Genomic DNA, 17982 nt, shown 5'->3' on the forward strand with positions numbered 1-17982 from the left:
TTCGGAAATCAGAGAACTGAATCGTTTGTTCCTGAGCCCAGGAACAAACGATTTGAGCTTAGCCACTCTCTCTCTCTCTATATATATATATATATGAGATGGGCTACGGTGAGTTGTGAAGTAAAGCGACTATTTTACTTCACGCTCATATTTTGTGATTTTAAAGTTCAAAATGTCGATCCGAACCGTTCATCTTGTTCTCCATATTGAAATGTGCTTGGAGACCAAATTTTACATTTTTTGGAATTTTTTTACTATTTATTAAGGAATTTTGAAAGTCACTGATCTGATGGTCCAGGAAATTTTACTGTTTTTCACTGTTCACAGCAAAAACAACAATTTTAAAAAATGCTTAATAAATAGTAAACAAATTCCAAAAAATGTAAAATTTGGTCTCCAAGCACATTTCAATATGGATTAAATATCTAACGGTTCGGATCGGTCGTTTGGACTTTCAAAATAAAAATACGGCGTGCAGTAGAAACGCGTTTTACTTCGCAACTCACTGTAGCCCATCTCTCTCTCTCTCTCTCTCTCTCTATATATATATATATAATAAATATATACATATACATATATTATATATATAATATACATATATATACATGTAGAGTAAGGCTACGCTACTTCATGAATTAAACGGAGCACTAGTGGAGCGCCCGTGGGATGGACGGTTCTCTAATTTTGAAGTTCAAATAGCCGATCCAAATCGTTAGATGTTTAATCTATATTAAAATGTGCTTGGAAACCAAATTTTACATTTTTTTGAATTTTTTTACTATTTATTAAGATGGTTTGAAAATCGTTGTTTTTTAATGCCTACCATCGAACGAAAACTTAAACTAAAATTTTGAGATCCTAAACGACATTTTTTTGAAATTCTGATGCTTCCGATACGACGATGCCCGGTGTTCCACCGGGGCAAAACGGATCCGTCTCGTTCTCCCTTTTCCGAAAAGTGCTCATATGCGTAAATCCGAGTTTCCTAGCCAAAGTTACAGCTGTTTAAAGTTTTTTCAAAAATTAAACTTTGAAAATTCTTAACTAATTGTAAAAAAATGCAAATAAGTTGAAATTTATATCAATTATGTGTATTTTTGAATGCTCTACATGTGTATATGTGTATATATGTATGTGTATATTATACATATATTATAAAAACTAGAATAAAGGCCAAGTCCTTAATTATTGTTATATTTAGACTTGTGATATCCAACTGACAAATAAAATCAAAGTTAACCAAAAAAAAAAAAAAAAAAAAAAATCAAAGTTATAAAGATTTACGACATCACTTCGTAAATATATCAAATATTTTATTTTTTGGCATACACTCTGAATAAGAAAAAAAAATTTCACAAAATTATTCAAATCAAAATACTAAGATCTAAAAAAAAAAAAATTTGTGAACAGTGAACCGCCCGTGCCACGGGCGCCCCACTAGTTAAAGTGACCCGCCAGTGGCACGCGCGGTCTGCTTTTGTTTTGGGCCGCCCGTGGGCCTGGCGATTGGGGCATTTTTAAAAAGATATTCAATGTGGGGGTATTTTTAAAATTAATTTTTTTTTAAGGATATTAATAAAAATGGCCGGACAGTAGGTCGAGCCCAAGGATAAAGTTAAACTCACATATATCTATAATTATTATTTTAGGTTAAACTCACACCCAAAAATTTGGTGTCCGCGCCAAAAATTTGCCAAATTTATAATATCATATTTACCCTTCTAAATATCAATACTTGCAAATTTATGCAATTTACTGTTTTTTATATTAATATTCATTTTAAACTCATAAAAAATTTATTTTTCACTTTATTAAAAAATATATATATATATATAAACCATGCATGTAACTTTTTTTAAGTAAAGATAGTAATTAAAGTCACCAAACGATTTAATATCCATAAAAGATTGCTCCTTAATTACGGATTTCGATTATATGATATCCCACATGAAAAGTATTATATTTGTCATTAGATCAAAGAAAAAGAAATATTCAATCTAATTTGTCAGTTTGTGAGGGCAAATATTTATAAAACAAAGACTTGAACATATATTTTTGTTTTTTGCATTTTATTCTTTTTAGTAGGTTAAGCAGAAATTTCCGATTTGACGAGGACACCAATGTTATCAACTTTGCGCTTGTCTTTTCTGGGTTTTGTGCAAATAAGAGTTTCAATATTTCGGATCTTAATTTGTCATATTATCCACTTCGATCTCTTGGTACCCTATGAATTTAATTAATTTATTCAATAATGTTAACTAGCTTGCTTGGTTTAATTTGACGTCCACACAATTAAATTTATCTCCTCCGCTTTATCTATAGGGAATATTAATTGTTGAAAATTAAATCAACTTGCTGATCTCGACTAATTGATGTGCTTTTCTCCGCTTTTTCTACGGGGAATATTGAAAAATCAACTTGCTTGGCTTTTGTTTGAATTAATAGGGGGAAAACAAAATGCGGGCGGCTATCGACACGTTGAATGCAACCGTACATATATAAATGGACAAATTCCCTGTCCCATTCTTCATTCTTCATTCTTCATTCTTCTAGTGGAGATCGACATATTGATTTTTGCTAGTTAAATAAGACGGATATGTATCGTATTCAGGGCCTCAGGGGTAGGGGTGTGAACCGATCGGATATTATTATTAAGTCACTGTTGGATCAACAATTTTCAAAGTAGCTTAATAAATAGTAAAAAAAAATTCAGAAAAATGTAAAATTTGGTCTCCAGGTACATATTAATATGGAGAACAAGATGAACGGTTTAGATCGACTTTTTGAATTTTGAAATTTCAAATTTGGACCGTTTGTATTTCGGCCCATATGCTACCGAAAGCACATTAGCCTATCTATCTATCTATCTATCTATCTATCTATCTATCTATCTATCTATCTATCTATCTATATATATATATATATATATACACACACACACAGAGGAGGGATCAAGTTACAACAATTTTTGAGTTACAACAAGTTACAACAACTATTTTTTACATTTTCAAAGTCCAAATCGTCGATCCAAACCGCCACAATAAAATGTGCTTCCAGATCAAATTTTACATATTTTGGAATTTTTTACTATTTATTAAGATGGTACAAAATTTAATGGTTTGTATTTGACCAGTTTTTGTACCCATCTTAATAAATAGTAAAAGAATTCCAAAAAATATAAAATTTGGTCTCCAAGTAGATTTTATTGTAGAGATCACATCTAACGGTTTGGATCGACGATTTGGACTTTAAAAATATAAAAAATAGTTGTTGTAACTCAAAAATTGTTGTAACTTGATCTCTCCTCATATATACATGCATAATGATTGTTGGTGATATATATATATTAAAAAAATGTGGGGGCACTGTAGCAGTATCAACTGAATACCCGTAGTAATTAATATATAAGTAGTGCTTGGGTTGTGAGTTTGGGATTTTGAACCAAAAAGTGAGATAGAGAATTAGAGATCGATGGAGTACTTTCACAAGTACCGCAGGCATCTCAAGGATTCGCCGCAGACCCAAAATTCTACTGCTCAAGGTACGTAAATACCATAATATATTTTATAAGATTTTAATTAAGAGTTTCTGTTTTCAATTAATATTGTTGGTTTGCTAGCTTATTTAGATTTCTAAATTAAGAAATTAACATCCAGGGATACAGAGCAAATCAAATTCTTCTTCAGCTGAGATTCCAGTAGTGGTTTCGATTTTAGTGGTGGTCATATGTTGCACATGCTTCTATTTTATATACTGTTGGAGATGGAGAAAAAGAAACGGTAAGACTTAATAATTACCTACCTACCTACTTATGTGTCTTATTTACATGCATGTACATCTTTTTTTTTTCTTTTTAAATAACAGAAATAACTATTTTGTTTACTTCATGCATGCATAAATATATAGCAATAAGAAGAGCTCAGGTCCAGAGCTTGGTTACTTTGTCAAAATTAGATCTGCCGTTGATGGATTTCTCTACAATTGTTGAAGCAACAAACAGTTTCTCCGAATCAAACAAGCTTGGTGAAGGTGGATTTGGCCCAGTTTACAAAGTAAAATTCATTTCCTGATTTAATTTACTCTCTATTTCTTCAGCAAAGATATATAACTCATGGCAATAATATATATGTTTTCACCTTTTAACATTTAAGTTGAGGTAAATAATTTTACTTGAAATATTATCTCTTGGTTAGGGTGCTTTGAGCAGTGGGCATGAGATAGCCGTGAAGAGGCTCTCGGCTAAATCGCGTCAAGGAACAGTGGAATTTCAAAATGAGGTGGAATCAATAGCAAAACTTCAACATAGAAACCTTGTGAAATTATTGGGTTGTTGTGTACATAAGGAAGAGAAGTTGCTCATCTATGAGTTCGTTCCTAACGGAAGCCTTGATGCCTTTCTTTTTGGTAATTATAGCTTCCTTACTCTTTTTCTTTTTTTTTTGAATAATTATAATCATCTCCACACCTCTATCTCTCCATTTATTTCCGCATTTTCATTAAAGAAAAATTATACTATGATCCCAACTAATTATATAGTTCTCATTTTATAGTTAACATTCATAAGTATAAATACTAAAATATAAGAAATTAATACTTGCATGCATAACTTGATATGATCACCTATTTTTCAGCCCTCAATGGTCCCTGCGTCAACCTTCATCAAATGAAGTAGTGGGGACCCTGCATCCTCGCATCAACCTTCCCCAATCGTCCCTGCATTAATATTTTTCTAACAAAAATAGTTGATCACATAGGTATAAATTGTCCATTATAAATACTTGTAATACTTGATATTAATACTTTCATATATCAGCCAGTATCTTATGTAAAAAGTACTTGCAAGTATGTATAAATACTTGCACGACGAGGTATAAATACTTGTGTGACGACGAGCCTGAAAATATAAAATTATGGATCTCATTTCAAAGAGAAAATTGTATAGAAGACATTCGTGGTTTTAAATTGGCAAAATTCTTCATAGATCGTCCAAAATGTGGACGAGATTGAATGAAGAAAAAAATCCACCTCTAAAAACATGTATAGCTCACCCATGTAATTTGAGATTTTGTTATAGAGACAATTATTTATGTAAAAATTATTCACCTTATAGGTACTTTTCTTCTTAGGTATAAATATTTCTGTGCATGGAGATTAATACTTAAAAAAAAATCAGTGATGGAGCTTTTGTGATCTCCAAAACAGTTATAGAAGTTAAATGCAAGGATAAATAGGAGAATAGAGGTGCAGAGACAATTATCAGGATCATTTTCTTTTATTAAAGGATCTCAGTATTCCGGAAATTTTAAATGATATTTTTCAAAAGAAAATGTGTACCTTTTTTGGTATTCCGAATCTTTTAGATGATATTTTTCAAAATCAAACTTGAATATTTTCGGAGAGATACAAAATTTGCACAATTGTACTTGTATGGTTCTTAGCTAGTAGTTAGCCTCCTTACTTTAATATCTTTACTATTTTTTTTAGATTTTTTTAAAATCAGTGTTTTTCATAAATAAATAAAAAATTCATGATGAGAAGTTCGGATTGACTATTTGAACTTTGAAACTAGAGATATGAGCGCAAATTAAAACACCCACTTTAACTTGCAAAGCATGATAGCCTCTCTCTCTCTCTCTCTCTCTCTCTCTCTATATATATATATATAGGTTGGCTATTCTACTTACATAAGCATATGTGGGTATATACTTATAACTCGTTTTTGCGTTTTCAATGTCCAAATGGTCGATCTGAAGCACTCAACATGTTCTTCATATTAATATGTGTTTGGAGACCTAAATTTATATTTTTTGTATTTTTTTACTATTTTTCAGAACTTTTCAAAACAATCATAAAAAATATTAAAAAAAATTATAAAAAATTTAAAAACCCTATTTTGAAAAATTCTGAAAAACTAATAAAAAAAATTCCAAAAAATATAAAATTTGGTCTCCAAACACATATTAATATGGAGAACATGTTGAGCACTTTAGATGGACCATTTGGACATTGAAAATGCAAAAACGAGTTATAAGCATATGCTTATGGAAGTAGAATAGTCAACCCGCCCTCTCTCTCTCTCTCTCTCTCTCTCTCTTTTTTCGAGAACCTGGCAGAGGCTGCCAGATATAAATTTTATTGAAGATTAAAGTTTCCTTACATCATAGTTTCCAAATAAAAATACAAATACAGAGGCTGCTTCTAAAAAAAAGAAAAAAAAAAAAAAAAAACAACATAACCAATAAAAAAAATTGAAAAACAAACACCACGTCCATTCCTCTGACAGCACTCTATAATTTCCTTAATCTGGCTCTTCAATTAGAGTGTGATCACGCATTCTTGTTCCCAGATTACAACATTTCATCCACAATTTTGTTTCAACAATAACCCTGTCAACAATTATTTGTGCCGGCACCATCTTCCCAGCAAAAATACACTCATTTCTTTGTTTCCATAACAACCAACAAGTGCACATGAACAAAGACTCCCATGTCTTTCGGCAATCCTCCCCATGCATTGCTACCTGTTCCCTCGATTTTTTTAAAATTTCATCAATCGTCATAGCGGGTATCATTACCCGAAACCCAAAATGCCTAGAAACTCCAAACCAAACTTGAACCGCATAAGGGCACAGAAAAATCAAATGCAAAGCCGATTCTGATGGGCAATTTCGGCACATTATGCACTGGTTCCCCCCTCCCATATGCCTCTTGGCCATCACATCTCCCGTTAGAATTTTCCCTTTTATCATCAAGTAAGAGAAAATACGTACCGTCGGCGGTATTCTCAATTTCCATACATATGAATGAGAAAAATTCACATTGCCCGCTGTGATCATCATCTTGTATGCTGAATTCGCCGAATAGGTTCCATTAGCCGTCCATCGCCAAAGCATTGTATCTATCCCAGTATTTAAATGAATAGTTAATTGAATCTCCGGCACCAGGGTGTGAGCAATCGGCTCTGCATCTCTCAGCGAAATCTTTGGCTGAGTTATTCCTCCTTGCTCCACCACGTCAACCAGTGATCGACCACTCCACGCATCATACCAAAAGGAGATAGAAGAGCCATCTCCAACCACCCATGCCGTGCACCACCTAAAAATATGGAGAATTCTTCTCAAAGCTCTCCAGAAGAAAGACCCTGCCACCATCCAAAAGTTCGGACCAGTGGCATTGAACCCAGTCCACTTGAGAGTTTTGATTGTTGATGCCCACAAGCTAGTATGATTAGTATGTGCCCTCCACCACCAGCGAAGAAGCAAGGCTGTGTTGTGCAAAGGTAAATCATGTAGCCCCATCCCTCCATTCTTTACTGGTAAACAAACAGTACTCCAGCACACAAGTGAAATTGCCCTACTTTCCTTCTCATTTCTTCCCCATAGAAAACCCCTCCTGATTGCATCAATCCTATCAATTACCCACTGCGGTAGTTTGAAACACATCATGTAATAAATTGGTATCGCTGAAAGAACCGACTTGACCAATTGTAATCGGCCGCCCCTCGATATAAGTTTTCCTTTCCACCCCTCCATCCTTTTTTCCAATTTTTCAATGAGCGGCATAAAATCTCTACGTACCGGTGCATTTATAGACAAGGGCATTCCAAGATACTCAATAGGCAAGGACACCTGACTGAACATCAGAATTACCTTCGCCTCCCACGTTGCTCCTCTATCCAAGTTAAAGGGTACAAAATTACTCTTTTCATAATTTATCTTGAGCCCCGATAAGTTTGCAAATAGTCTCAGAATTATTTTTAAAGTGACCAAAGTTTCCGTGCTAGCATTTGCTATGATCGCGGTGTCATCCGCATATTGTAGGGCTATTATTGATTGAGAGCATTTGTTGGAAAGTGATTTCGGCAGAATTGCATTTGCCGAGTCTATCATCCGTTGGAATACATCAGCGGCAATGATAAAAAGCATAGGAGAGATGGGGTCTCCTTGACGGAGGCCCCGCTTGTGAGTGAAATAGTCCGAGTGGTCACCATTCATAACCACCCTGGACTGTGAAGTGGTCAATACCGTTTCTATCCACTTTATCCACCTTATTGGAAAGCCTCTAGCCTCCATCACTTTGATCAGAAAATTCCAATCGATTGAATCAAACGCTTTGGCGAAATCAATTTTTGCAAAAATTGCTCCCTTTTTGGAGTCTGAGACATGTTGCAATATTTTTCGAGTCGATAGAAAATTCTCTGCGATGTGTCTGTCACTTACGAATGCTGTTTGGTGGGAGGAAATTAGACTCGGCAACACAAGTCGGAGTCTATTTGACATAACCTTTGTTAACAGCTTTGGAATGATGTTTATAATACTGATCGGTCTGTAATCTCCCATGGATTCTGCCTTTTCCTTTTTTGGTATCATGACTATATTAGCCTTGTTAACATGAGTCAGGTTCAGTCTATGTTCATAAAATTCAGCAAACATTTGCATGATATCACCTTTCAGATACTCCCAATATTCCTTAAAAAATTCATGCGGCAGGCCATCCGGGCCCGAAGCTTTGTTATTAGCTAGTTGCCTTACCGCCTGTTGCACTTCTTGCAAAGTGAAACAGTTCTGCAAGTGATTTAGATCCAGAACCTCCTCATGGTATAAAGCTTGCGGGTTGAACTCCAAAGAACCGACCTGTGACCCCAGTAGCTCTTTCATGTGTTTTAGAAACGTCCCCAAAATAATTTTTGGCTCTTTTATTGTTTCACCATCCACCTGCAAGGTTAATACTGCTTTCTTTCTTGCCCTAGCCGAGGCGTAAGCATGAAAGAAGCGTGTGTTTTGATCACCATTTTCCAGCCAATTACATCTAGATCTCTGATGCCACCTAATTTCCAAGTTGTTTGCTAGTTCATAAGCTTTTTGACGGACCTTCTGTCTAAGGCCGAACTCCCTCCTATCCAGCTTTCTTTTCTCTTCAATTTTATCAAAAAACGAAATTGCCAATTTGCAATACTGTAGTTGATCATTCATGGTATCAAACCTTTCTCTATGCCACTTCCTTAGGTCCTGGTGCAACTTATTTGCCTTTTCATCAAAGGCAAATAGGGTATTTTTTTGTGTTGTGTCATGATTTTGACTCCAAATGAAAGCCACCTTTTGTTGTGCATACTGATATTGAAACCAGAACCTTTCCAACCGGAAAGGAGCACGTTTTGTTGGGGGAGTTTTGCATTGTAGTAGCAAAGGCACATGATCAGACACGATCATTTCAAGTGCCGTGAGTGTAATGGACGGAAAGCGAAGTGCCCATTCGGGTGACAACAAACATCTGTCTAATTTTGAAAATATCGGTACTGGTTGCTTGTTGCACCAGGTGTAATCCCGGTTGAGCAGTGGGACATCAAGTAATTGGAGATCTCGTATCAAGTCATTGAACTCAAACATCAAGTCAAAACCTCTCATTTGACCCGAGCGATCAACAAGCCATCGAACCAAGTTAAAATCTCCCATCATTACCCATGGATACTGAATCAACTCTGCCACTCCTCTAATTTTTGTAATAAATTCCTGTTTGCATTCATCCCGGCTCGGTCCGTAAACCGAGGTGACTACTAAACAACCCCCAGTAGTCGTTTGCTTGAGTAAGACAGTGCATGTGTGCCTAGTCACAAAGCAGTTCAACATCTCATAGGCGTGTTTCCAAGCAATTAGAATACCCTGCACAGTTACTTGCATCCAACACAACACATCTCCTACTAAAAAAATTAGGGAGCACATTCGAAGCATGAGAAAACTCAAATTTGTTTAATTTTGTTTCCTGCATGCAAACAATGTCACATCTTGATCTTCTAATCACATTCTTAACAACATGACTCTTTTCAACATCATTCAAACCCCTTACATTCCACGAGAGAAATTTAATTTTTGTAATATTCATAAAAATATGTTGAACATGAAACACTCAAACCTTCACTATTTTGAGACTGCACTGATCATTCCTCTTCGGACAACAGTTCGTCTTCAGAATCAGGGTCGAAAGAGACATCGTGATCTCCTATTCCATGTCCTGTTTGAGGCCTCTCTTCATCTTCCTCACCCGACTGCGGTTGCTCAGTAATTTGTCCTCTTTGCATATTATCCTCTTTTATTGTTTGAACAACATCCGCTGGTTTGAGTCCACATCCATTAGCCATCTCTACACAGTGAGAATATTCTACATGGATCTCAAAAAAACCTTCACTATTTTTTACCAGGCCCGTTTGCCTCTCTTTGCGCGGCCCTGAGGATCCTTGAGAAAGGCCTGCTCCACTTGAACTTCCAAGCCCAAAAGTTAGCCCCACAGCACTCGGCCCAGAACTTGATGATTTTCTCTTTTTCCTTACTGACCTACGCAACTCCTGCAACGGTCGGTTGACAGCACATGGCGTGGTTTGATCATTTAATGCCCCCTCGCCTTCCGTACCCGACAAATCCCCCATTCGGTTAAAGAGTTGTGTTTCCGAGGTCCTAGGATTTGATATGGTACTGACCTCCATACCCAAGTTGTTTGGTGAGGGAACGCGTGGCTCAGCCATAGCTTCCTTGAACAGTGGGAAATTCTCATTTTGTTGGCCTATAGCTTCAGACTGTGTAGCAAATTGTGTAGCAGTTTGTTGTAATAGAGTTTCCTGACTCGCATCTCCAAATAATACTTCATTCTGCTCACCTTGATCCCCAAGTGCATCACCACTTTTTCCTCCTTTGCAATTAATGTCTCGCACGATTTCTTTTAGCACAGCAAAGGACTTCCCTAGTCCTGTACGTGATGCATGGATTCTCTGTGCCTCATCATCCTCTCCTTGTGGCATAACAGGTTGGCGTGTGAGTAGTGTAAAACCCGCTACAGGGTCGGTGGAAGTAGTCGTGATCGGGTCTAAGTTTGTTGTGTGCAAGACCGGTGTAACCATTCGTGTGTTTACCGGCAAAGATTTTTGTGGATCATTCGAGCTCTCACCGGCCGAGCCTTCCCCAGCCATGAACTCCTTTAGCAATGGTGGCAGCATGTTTGGTTCGAAAGCTTGACACAGCTCCCTCAGCACTCTACGAGACATGGGGATCATTTCCTCATCTTCTTCATTGCTTTCTTCCATGCTCACCATTTTTCTTTTACTAGGAGCCATCTCCTGTGGCATGGGAGGTTTAACAAATTTTTTCGGCCGCTTGGGATAGTCCTCATCACTGTATATTTTCCCCTTACACCAGTTGATCGGTTTGAGTGGAACCTTGTGTTTTAGTCCCTGTGCTATCATAGTGACCTGTAGAGGTATGTCCTCAAGCTTTTCAGTCGCAACGACGGCCGTCCATCTTGAGATATCATCTTGGTTCTGTTGTGCCACAGTGCCGAGATAAAGTCCAAACTTGCTCACCGCATTGATGACTTGTTTTTCACAGTACAAAGGTGGTGGTATGTCTATGAAGTCCACAATAGTTTTGAACTCAGGAATCATACGTTCAGTGTCTTCCAAAGGATCCCATCTCTGAAAAGACAGTCCTTCATCCCAAATTCTACGAGGCATTGCTTCAATCAGAGTTTCAGGTGCCATTTCTTGAGGCAGGATTATTATGAACCTACCCCTGGATATACGCGCAATGGTTATCTCATGTTCCTTTATGACTCCAGATTCAGCCACCCACTCCGCCACCTTGTCTACTGATAGCTCGAAATTGATGGCCAGTTCAGTTGTGTGTACCACCACCGCTTGGTGAAGCCGGTTCACCTCATGGTCATATTCTTCGTCACAGTCCACATAGCACTTAATATCTTGGGGCCTGTTTTCCGGCATGGGTGGTGGGTTTAGTGGCCTGTCGGCCTTGAGCAGGTCCATGAACCCCGGCTCGCTTCTTGCCTTAACCGTTGGTGCTGTTGGTGGAGCAGTAGGCATAGGAGCTTGTTTCTTGTCACTTTGGGTGCATTTGTTTCCGATGTGTCCATTTCCCCAGCAACGACCACACTTTGGTGGATTCCGACAGTTGGCGATCGCGTGTCCAGTTCGACAGCATCGGAAACACCTACCCTTCCATTCATCAAACCTTGGCGAAGGAGGGAAGCGCAAAGGGGTGGGGCTATGAGGGGAAAGGTAGTAGGTGGGGGAGTGTGGTGAGGTAGGCGGGGAGGTGGGTGGTGTCTTGTTAACTGGTCGGGTGGAGCTAGTTGGCGTTGTGACAGCATGGCGAGCCCAGTTCGCCGCAAGTTCAGCATAAGTTGGATGGGTTTGGAAAGGGATGTAGGTTTTAGATCTTGGGATAAGGACAGCCGGCGAGGCTACTGGGCCCGGCCGCCAGTGGTCAGGGAAGCTGCGCTTCCTGCGCACTACTTGCCAGGCGGGTGGCTGTGGGGGAAAAGCTTCACGGTTTCTGTCAATGATTGATTGAATGCTCAGCCTCTCTGAATTTTTCGCCATTTTCTCTCTCTCTCTCTCTCTCTTCTCTCTCTCTCTCTCTCTCTCTCTATATATATATATATATATATATATATATATATATATATTGGATACTCTATTTAAAGAAGCATGTCATCTGCTCATATTTGTGTTTTCAAAGTTTAAATAGTCGATTTGAAGTGCTCAACATGTTCTCCATATAAAATGTGATTAGAGATCAAATTTTACATATTTTGAAGAAATTTTACTATTTTTTTTAGAATTATTCAAAACATTGTTTTAATATGGTAAATAAAATATAATAAAATAATAAAAAAATATATGAAAAACACTATTTTGAAAAATTCTAAAAAAAATAGTAGAAAATTAAAAAAAAATGTAAAATTTGGTCTAAGCACATTCTAATATCAAGAACATGTTAAGCACTTCAGATCGACTATTTGGATATTAAAAACGCAAAAATGACTTATAAGTGTGTGTGTGTGTGTGTGTGTGTGTGAGATTGTGAACATTAGCAGTCATTTGGTATGAAATACTAACGTTACAACGCATATAGAGTTTTTCTAAGTAGAGTTCATTGTAAATTTTCTCTTGGTTAACTTCATTCCTTTTTGTTTATACTAGTATTTTTTGGTATGAATCCACAGATTCAAAAAAGAGTTCCCAGCTGGATTGGAAGACAAGGCATGACATAATATTGGGCATTGCAAGAGGCTTGATTTACCTACACGAGGATTCTCAAGTGAAATTTATACACAGAGATCTTAAGGCTAGCAATGTTCTGTTGGATGATAGAATGAATCCCAAAATCTCTGATTTTGGTTTGGCAAAATGTTTTTATGGCGAAGATAGCAATGAAGTTAATACTGGCAAAGTTGTCGGCACCCTGTAAGTTAGACAATTAACCATCAAAGTTTTCTCAAAAAATAATATCATTTTTTTAGAAATGGCCTAAAAATATTGCTTGTTGCGTATACATGTATTAGTACTCCTAGCAATGATATTAATTATATCTATAACATATTTTGGATCTTAATTTGTAAATTACTGCAGAGAGGTTTTGTTTAATAAACTTCTGGTACAGGTTGTTTTAGAATTAATTGTTTATACAAGATACAATCAATAATCAATGGACTAGAAACTAGCTACCACAAGGATATCAATTACTGTATTTTAAAATTTCAATGTAGAGCAAAATAATAATAGTCAAAAGTCAGTATCTGTATTTCATTCCTTGGTATATTATTTGTAATCATATATTAAAAAACGTTGCTTCTACAGCGGATATATGGCTCCAGAGTATGCATTGAATGGAACATTCTCCATAAAATCAGATGTTTTTAGTTTTGGTGTTCTACTTTTGGAGATACTTAACGGGCAACGAAATAGTAGTGCTTATCATTTACAACAGCATGACGACACTCTTCTTCATCATGTAAGACATTTCAAATTAACTAGTTTCTAATATTTCTCATACTTTGCAAATATTTGCATATGAATTACCAGTATATTAGCATAGTTGAAATAAATCTGCTGCGATTCCAAATCCCTCCCTTCATTTGTTTAGAGATTTGTACATAAAAGGTAACTCCTCTTTGAGATTTGTGCATTTTAGAATCTCTAAACAAATGAAGAGATGGATTTGGAATCGCAGAGATTGCAGGGAATTTGGAATCGCAGAAAATTTATTTCCCATTAGCAGCTAGTAGTTGAAATGGACACCACTATGATAATGTCCTTTACATAAAAAAATATGAGTGAGTCTATGGTACTATGCATATTACGATTTATTATTGTGCTACGGCTCTATATTTGAGTTTTCAAATCCTAACGGTCGATCCGAACCATTCATCTTGTTTACTATATTAATATGTGTTTGGAGACCAAATTTTACATTTTTTGAATTTTTTTTACTATTTTTTTTAGATTTATTGAAAATCACTGTTTTTGGATGGTCCATAATTTTCAGATCAAGTGATTTTCTAAATATCTAAAAAAATAGTAAAAAATTTTCAAAAAATGTAAAATTTGGTCTCCAAACACATATTAATATGGAGAACAAGATGAACGGTTCGTATCGACCAGTAGGATTTGAAAACTCGAATATAGAGCCGTAGCACAGTAACAAATGCATAGTACCATAGACTCACTCAAAAAATATTGAGAAGATTGCACAAATTGCACAAATTTATGTTTGATATAGAAGGAGCCTGTGGTATTGGTATGTTTCCTTCCATTACATGTTTTGTGAATATATATCTACATTTACACATTTAAAAGGCTTGGATATTATGGACCGAAGATCGAGCATCAGAATTCATAGACCCAACACTCAGCAATTCATGCTCTGCCAATGAGGTGTCTCGGTGCTTCCACACAGGACTGCTCTGTGTGCAAGAAAACCCCGAAGAAAGACCAACTATGTCAACTGTATTGCTAATGCTAATCAGTGATCAGATGCAGTTGCCTTCACCAACCGAGCCATCAAATTATGCAAGATCAAATACAGTGTTAGATTTTTTGAGGGGCCGTGACACTGCTTCATCTCATAATGAATCTCTAAATGGGGTCACCATAACTTCGATTGGGCCAAGATAGAAAATAACTCTAAATGGGGTCACCGTAACTTGGATTGGGCCAAGATAGAAAATAACTCTAAATTGGGTCACTATAACTTGGATTGGGCCAAGATAGAAAATAACTCTAAATGGGGTCACCATAACTTCGATTGGGCCAAGATAGAAAATAACTCTAAATGGGGTCACCATTTACATGTCGTGAAAATACAGAAACATAACATCTTTTTGTTTCTTGTAAATGTAGAACTGTTTGTAACTATGTTCTGGTGTTTACTCCATTTGCACAGGGGATTAAATTGTAAGTTTCATATCAATTGGATGAAGTGATTCTGTTCTTGGAAAATATTTGAGTATTGTACAATAAAGTGTAGAATAGTCAACTTCCTAGCTTATAAATGAAAGGAAAGAGTTTAGAACTAGCTAGATTGTGTCTCCTCTCTCCTCTTTTATAACTCTATGAATAATGTTCGTTTGAAGGTCAAAATTCTTTATGATATGAAAATGAACCAGGCCGGACAATGTTTGTCGGGGGCTTGGGATCGATATTAGCTAGGTAGAGCCCAAGCATAAGGTTAAGCTCACGCAGGTTATTTAAATATTATGATGTATTTGAAAGGGTTTCAATAAATTAACTTAATTATCATGATGGTTGTGTATTTATAAGATTAAATTAGACATACTAAAGAAAATTATTATTATTATTTAATTTTGTGCTTAAGATATATGATTTAGAATTAAAGAAATGTATAAATGGTGAATAGTTAGACTGGGATAGCTAGGGCCAGACTTGAATTTGCTTGCCTGAAGACTCAGTCTCAGAGAGCTGATTTCACAGTGCTAGCTTTACCAGAAGAAATGCCCCTACTTTGAATCTTGGTTTTACCCTCAAACTCAATCGCTGCTACAACAGTCTCTAAAACCTCATTGTGAAACGAATCTAGTGCTTCATTGGTCATCGTAAATATTAAAAGTAAACCCTCTTCACCATTCTCTAGGCGGTGAGAAACCACGGCTGCCACCATTCCAGGCTCATTACCAGTCCCAGCTCTCCCAGGCCCACCATACACTGCCCGACCCCATCCAAAGTCCACATCAGCAAACCTAAGCTTGCTTTGATCTGAGATCACAAATGCTTCTTTTCCACCACGAAACCCAACCTTTCCCTGGTACACTTCCAAATAGTCAATCACTGACGAACGGTACTCCGGTTGCGAGGCTAGGTGCTTTGTCATGGCAATCTTTGAAGCAGCATAGCTTAGTGGTTGCTGACACAGCTCCTCTACAGGCACTGACACACAAGGGAAAACAACAGCAGCACCGTAATAGCATTTGGGCAGAGGTGAGGCTCCCTGAAGGTGCCGTGTGTCAACAGGAAAGAGGAAATGAGCAATTTCAGTGTTGCCAAAGCCAAGTGCCCGGGCACGGGATCGCCAGAACAGAGCAGCAACTGCATCAAAAGAGGCACTGGCTCCTGCTAGTGTTTTAATAGCCGAAACAGAAGCTTGTGGTAGGAATAAGGAGGATTGCATGTGTGTGTGGAAATCAGAAGGATGATAAATCTTGTTGGATTTAGGTTTTTCGTACTCCGGATGAGAAAAGGAAATGCGTGGTGGGCTCCGGGGGATGAGGGATTTGCGTGACCAAACTGGAATGAGAGAAGGATTGGAAAGGTGTGGGTTTCGAGCCATCTCAGCAACAGCAGTGATGAACTGGAGAGCACCGGCGGCATCACAAGCACAGTGGTTGAAACTATAAGCAAGAACGAAGCCACCACATGCAAATCTTGTCACCTAAAAGAAAAATAACATATGAATAATCTTGGTGATTAATTACTGATTAGTAGCTGACAATCTGACATATCTAACATGAAACAATGTTTAAAGTTTACACTCATGTATGTACCAGTGGATCACAAACTGAAAAGACATTTGTACTTGTACATACACGAATCTGGCCTCATTAAACATTAATTGTGTAAAATACTAGATTGAACTTTGAAGTGACTAAAGTATCGATTCACAAACGGCAGAGCAGATAGCCTTTACCTGCATGCGGAGCAACGGACAGTCAGTAACAGAAAATGATCCATACACATCATCAACTAGAAGCTGGTCCCACTGCAGAAAGGGAGGAACAAACCCAATCTGGGTCTGTTGCAGTTGCTCAATTGTTGCATCTGCATCAGCCTCACGAAAGAAGACCCCTTCACCGGTACACTCAACAATCAGCTTTTCATTTTCAGCATGTCTAAGACGGCCAGCCAATGGATAGTAATACACGAGAGCACGGGATAGTGCATGTCGAACAAGTCTCACTGGATCGGCTGAAGAGCCGCCTTTTTGCAAACGGTAAATATGTGCAAAAGGAATGTGATTCTGAAGACCGAGCTGGTTGTCTATGTTTGAGAGATACTTGAACTCGTATGGAGTTGGTTTCTCTGGCCGGACCAACTCTGGCTCGGTAACATGTATTGTGAAATGTTTAGAAGCCATATATATTATATTAATATTGTCTCTCACACACTCAGTCACATTATTTAAATGCATGGCTGCATCTTAAGCTTGTTGATATTTATGGAGAGAAGTTCCGTTAAAGCTATATATGATGCATGCATAATTTTCGGACGGTTAATTTGTTGTACAATAAATGAAAGTAATAACATGTATATATGTAAGAGATAAGATAAGATAAGATGAACAAACTTCAATACTAGCACCCATGCATGCATATCTAACTTTAGAGGGCGCCTTGTTCATGAAGTTTCCAAATTCTAACAAATTTGTATTAATTGTATCTTAGAATTTCGAATAACGAATAAATTCTTAACTATACTATTGGTGTCATGGACCAGTTGATGAGTTGAATTCAGCAGCAGTGAGCAGTGAGCAGTGAGCAGTGAGCAGTGAGCAGTGTCATGTGTCAAACACTTTTAATTCAATTATATTATTAGGCTTGTTCAGCCTTGTTACTAATCCAGAAAAAGACAAAGTGGGCCTATTTTTAAAGCCCATATTTCGGATTTTGCACTTCTCTCTCTACCAGC

At 37.1% G+C, this 17982-nt stretch overlaps 1 protein-coding gene and 1 pseudogene across 2 annotated transcripts; one reads left to right on the top strand and one right to left on the bottom strand.

Moving 5' to 3' along the window:
* Positions 1-3389: 3389 nt before the first annotated feature.
* LOC144544565 (cysteine-rich receptor-like protein kinase 44) lies at positions 3390-15198 on the top strand. Its single transcript, XM_078293096.1, has 7 exons — positions 3390-3541; positions 3657-3779; positions 3907-4052; positions 4194-4404; positions 13008-13248; positions 13642-13795; positions 14641-15198. The coding sequence occupies exons 1-7, from the start codon at positions 3472-3474 to the stop codon at positions 14956-14958; spliced, it is 1263 nt and encodes a 420-aa protein (XP_078149222.1). The 5' UTR covers positions 3390-3471; the 3' UTR covers positions 14959-15198.
* A 414-nt stretch (positions 15199-15612) lies between these two features.
* Positions 15613-17431, bottom strand: LOC144544292 (benzyl alcohol O-benzoyltransferase pseudogene; annotated as a pseudogene). Its single transcript, XR_013508197.1, has 2 exons — positions 16985-17431; positions 15613-16729 (listed from the first exon to the last, which is right to left on the bottom strand). The product of XR_013508197.1 is annotated as a benzyl alcohol O-benzoyltransferase pseudogene (transcript).
* Between the last annotated feature and the right edge of the window lie 551 nt (positions 17432-17982).

This window comes from Carex rostrata, chromosome 26 (genome assembly GCF_964058835.1).
Source record: "Carex rostrata chromosome 26, lpCarRost1.2, whole genome shotgun sequence".
NCBI classification, from domain to species: Eukaryota; Viridiplantae; Streptophyta; class Magnoliopsida; order Poales; family Cyperaceae; genus Carex; species Carex rostrata.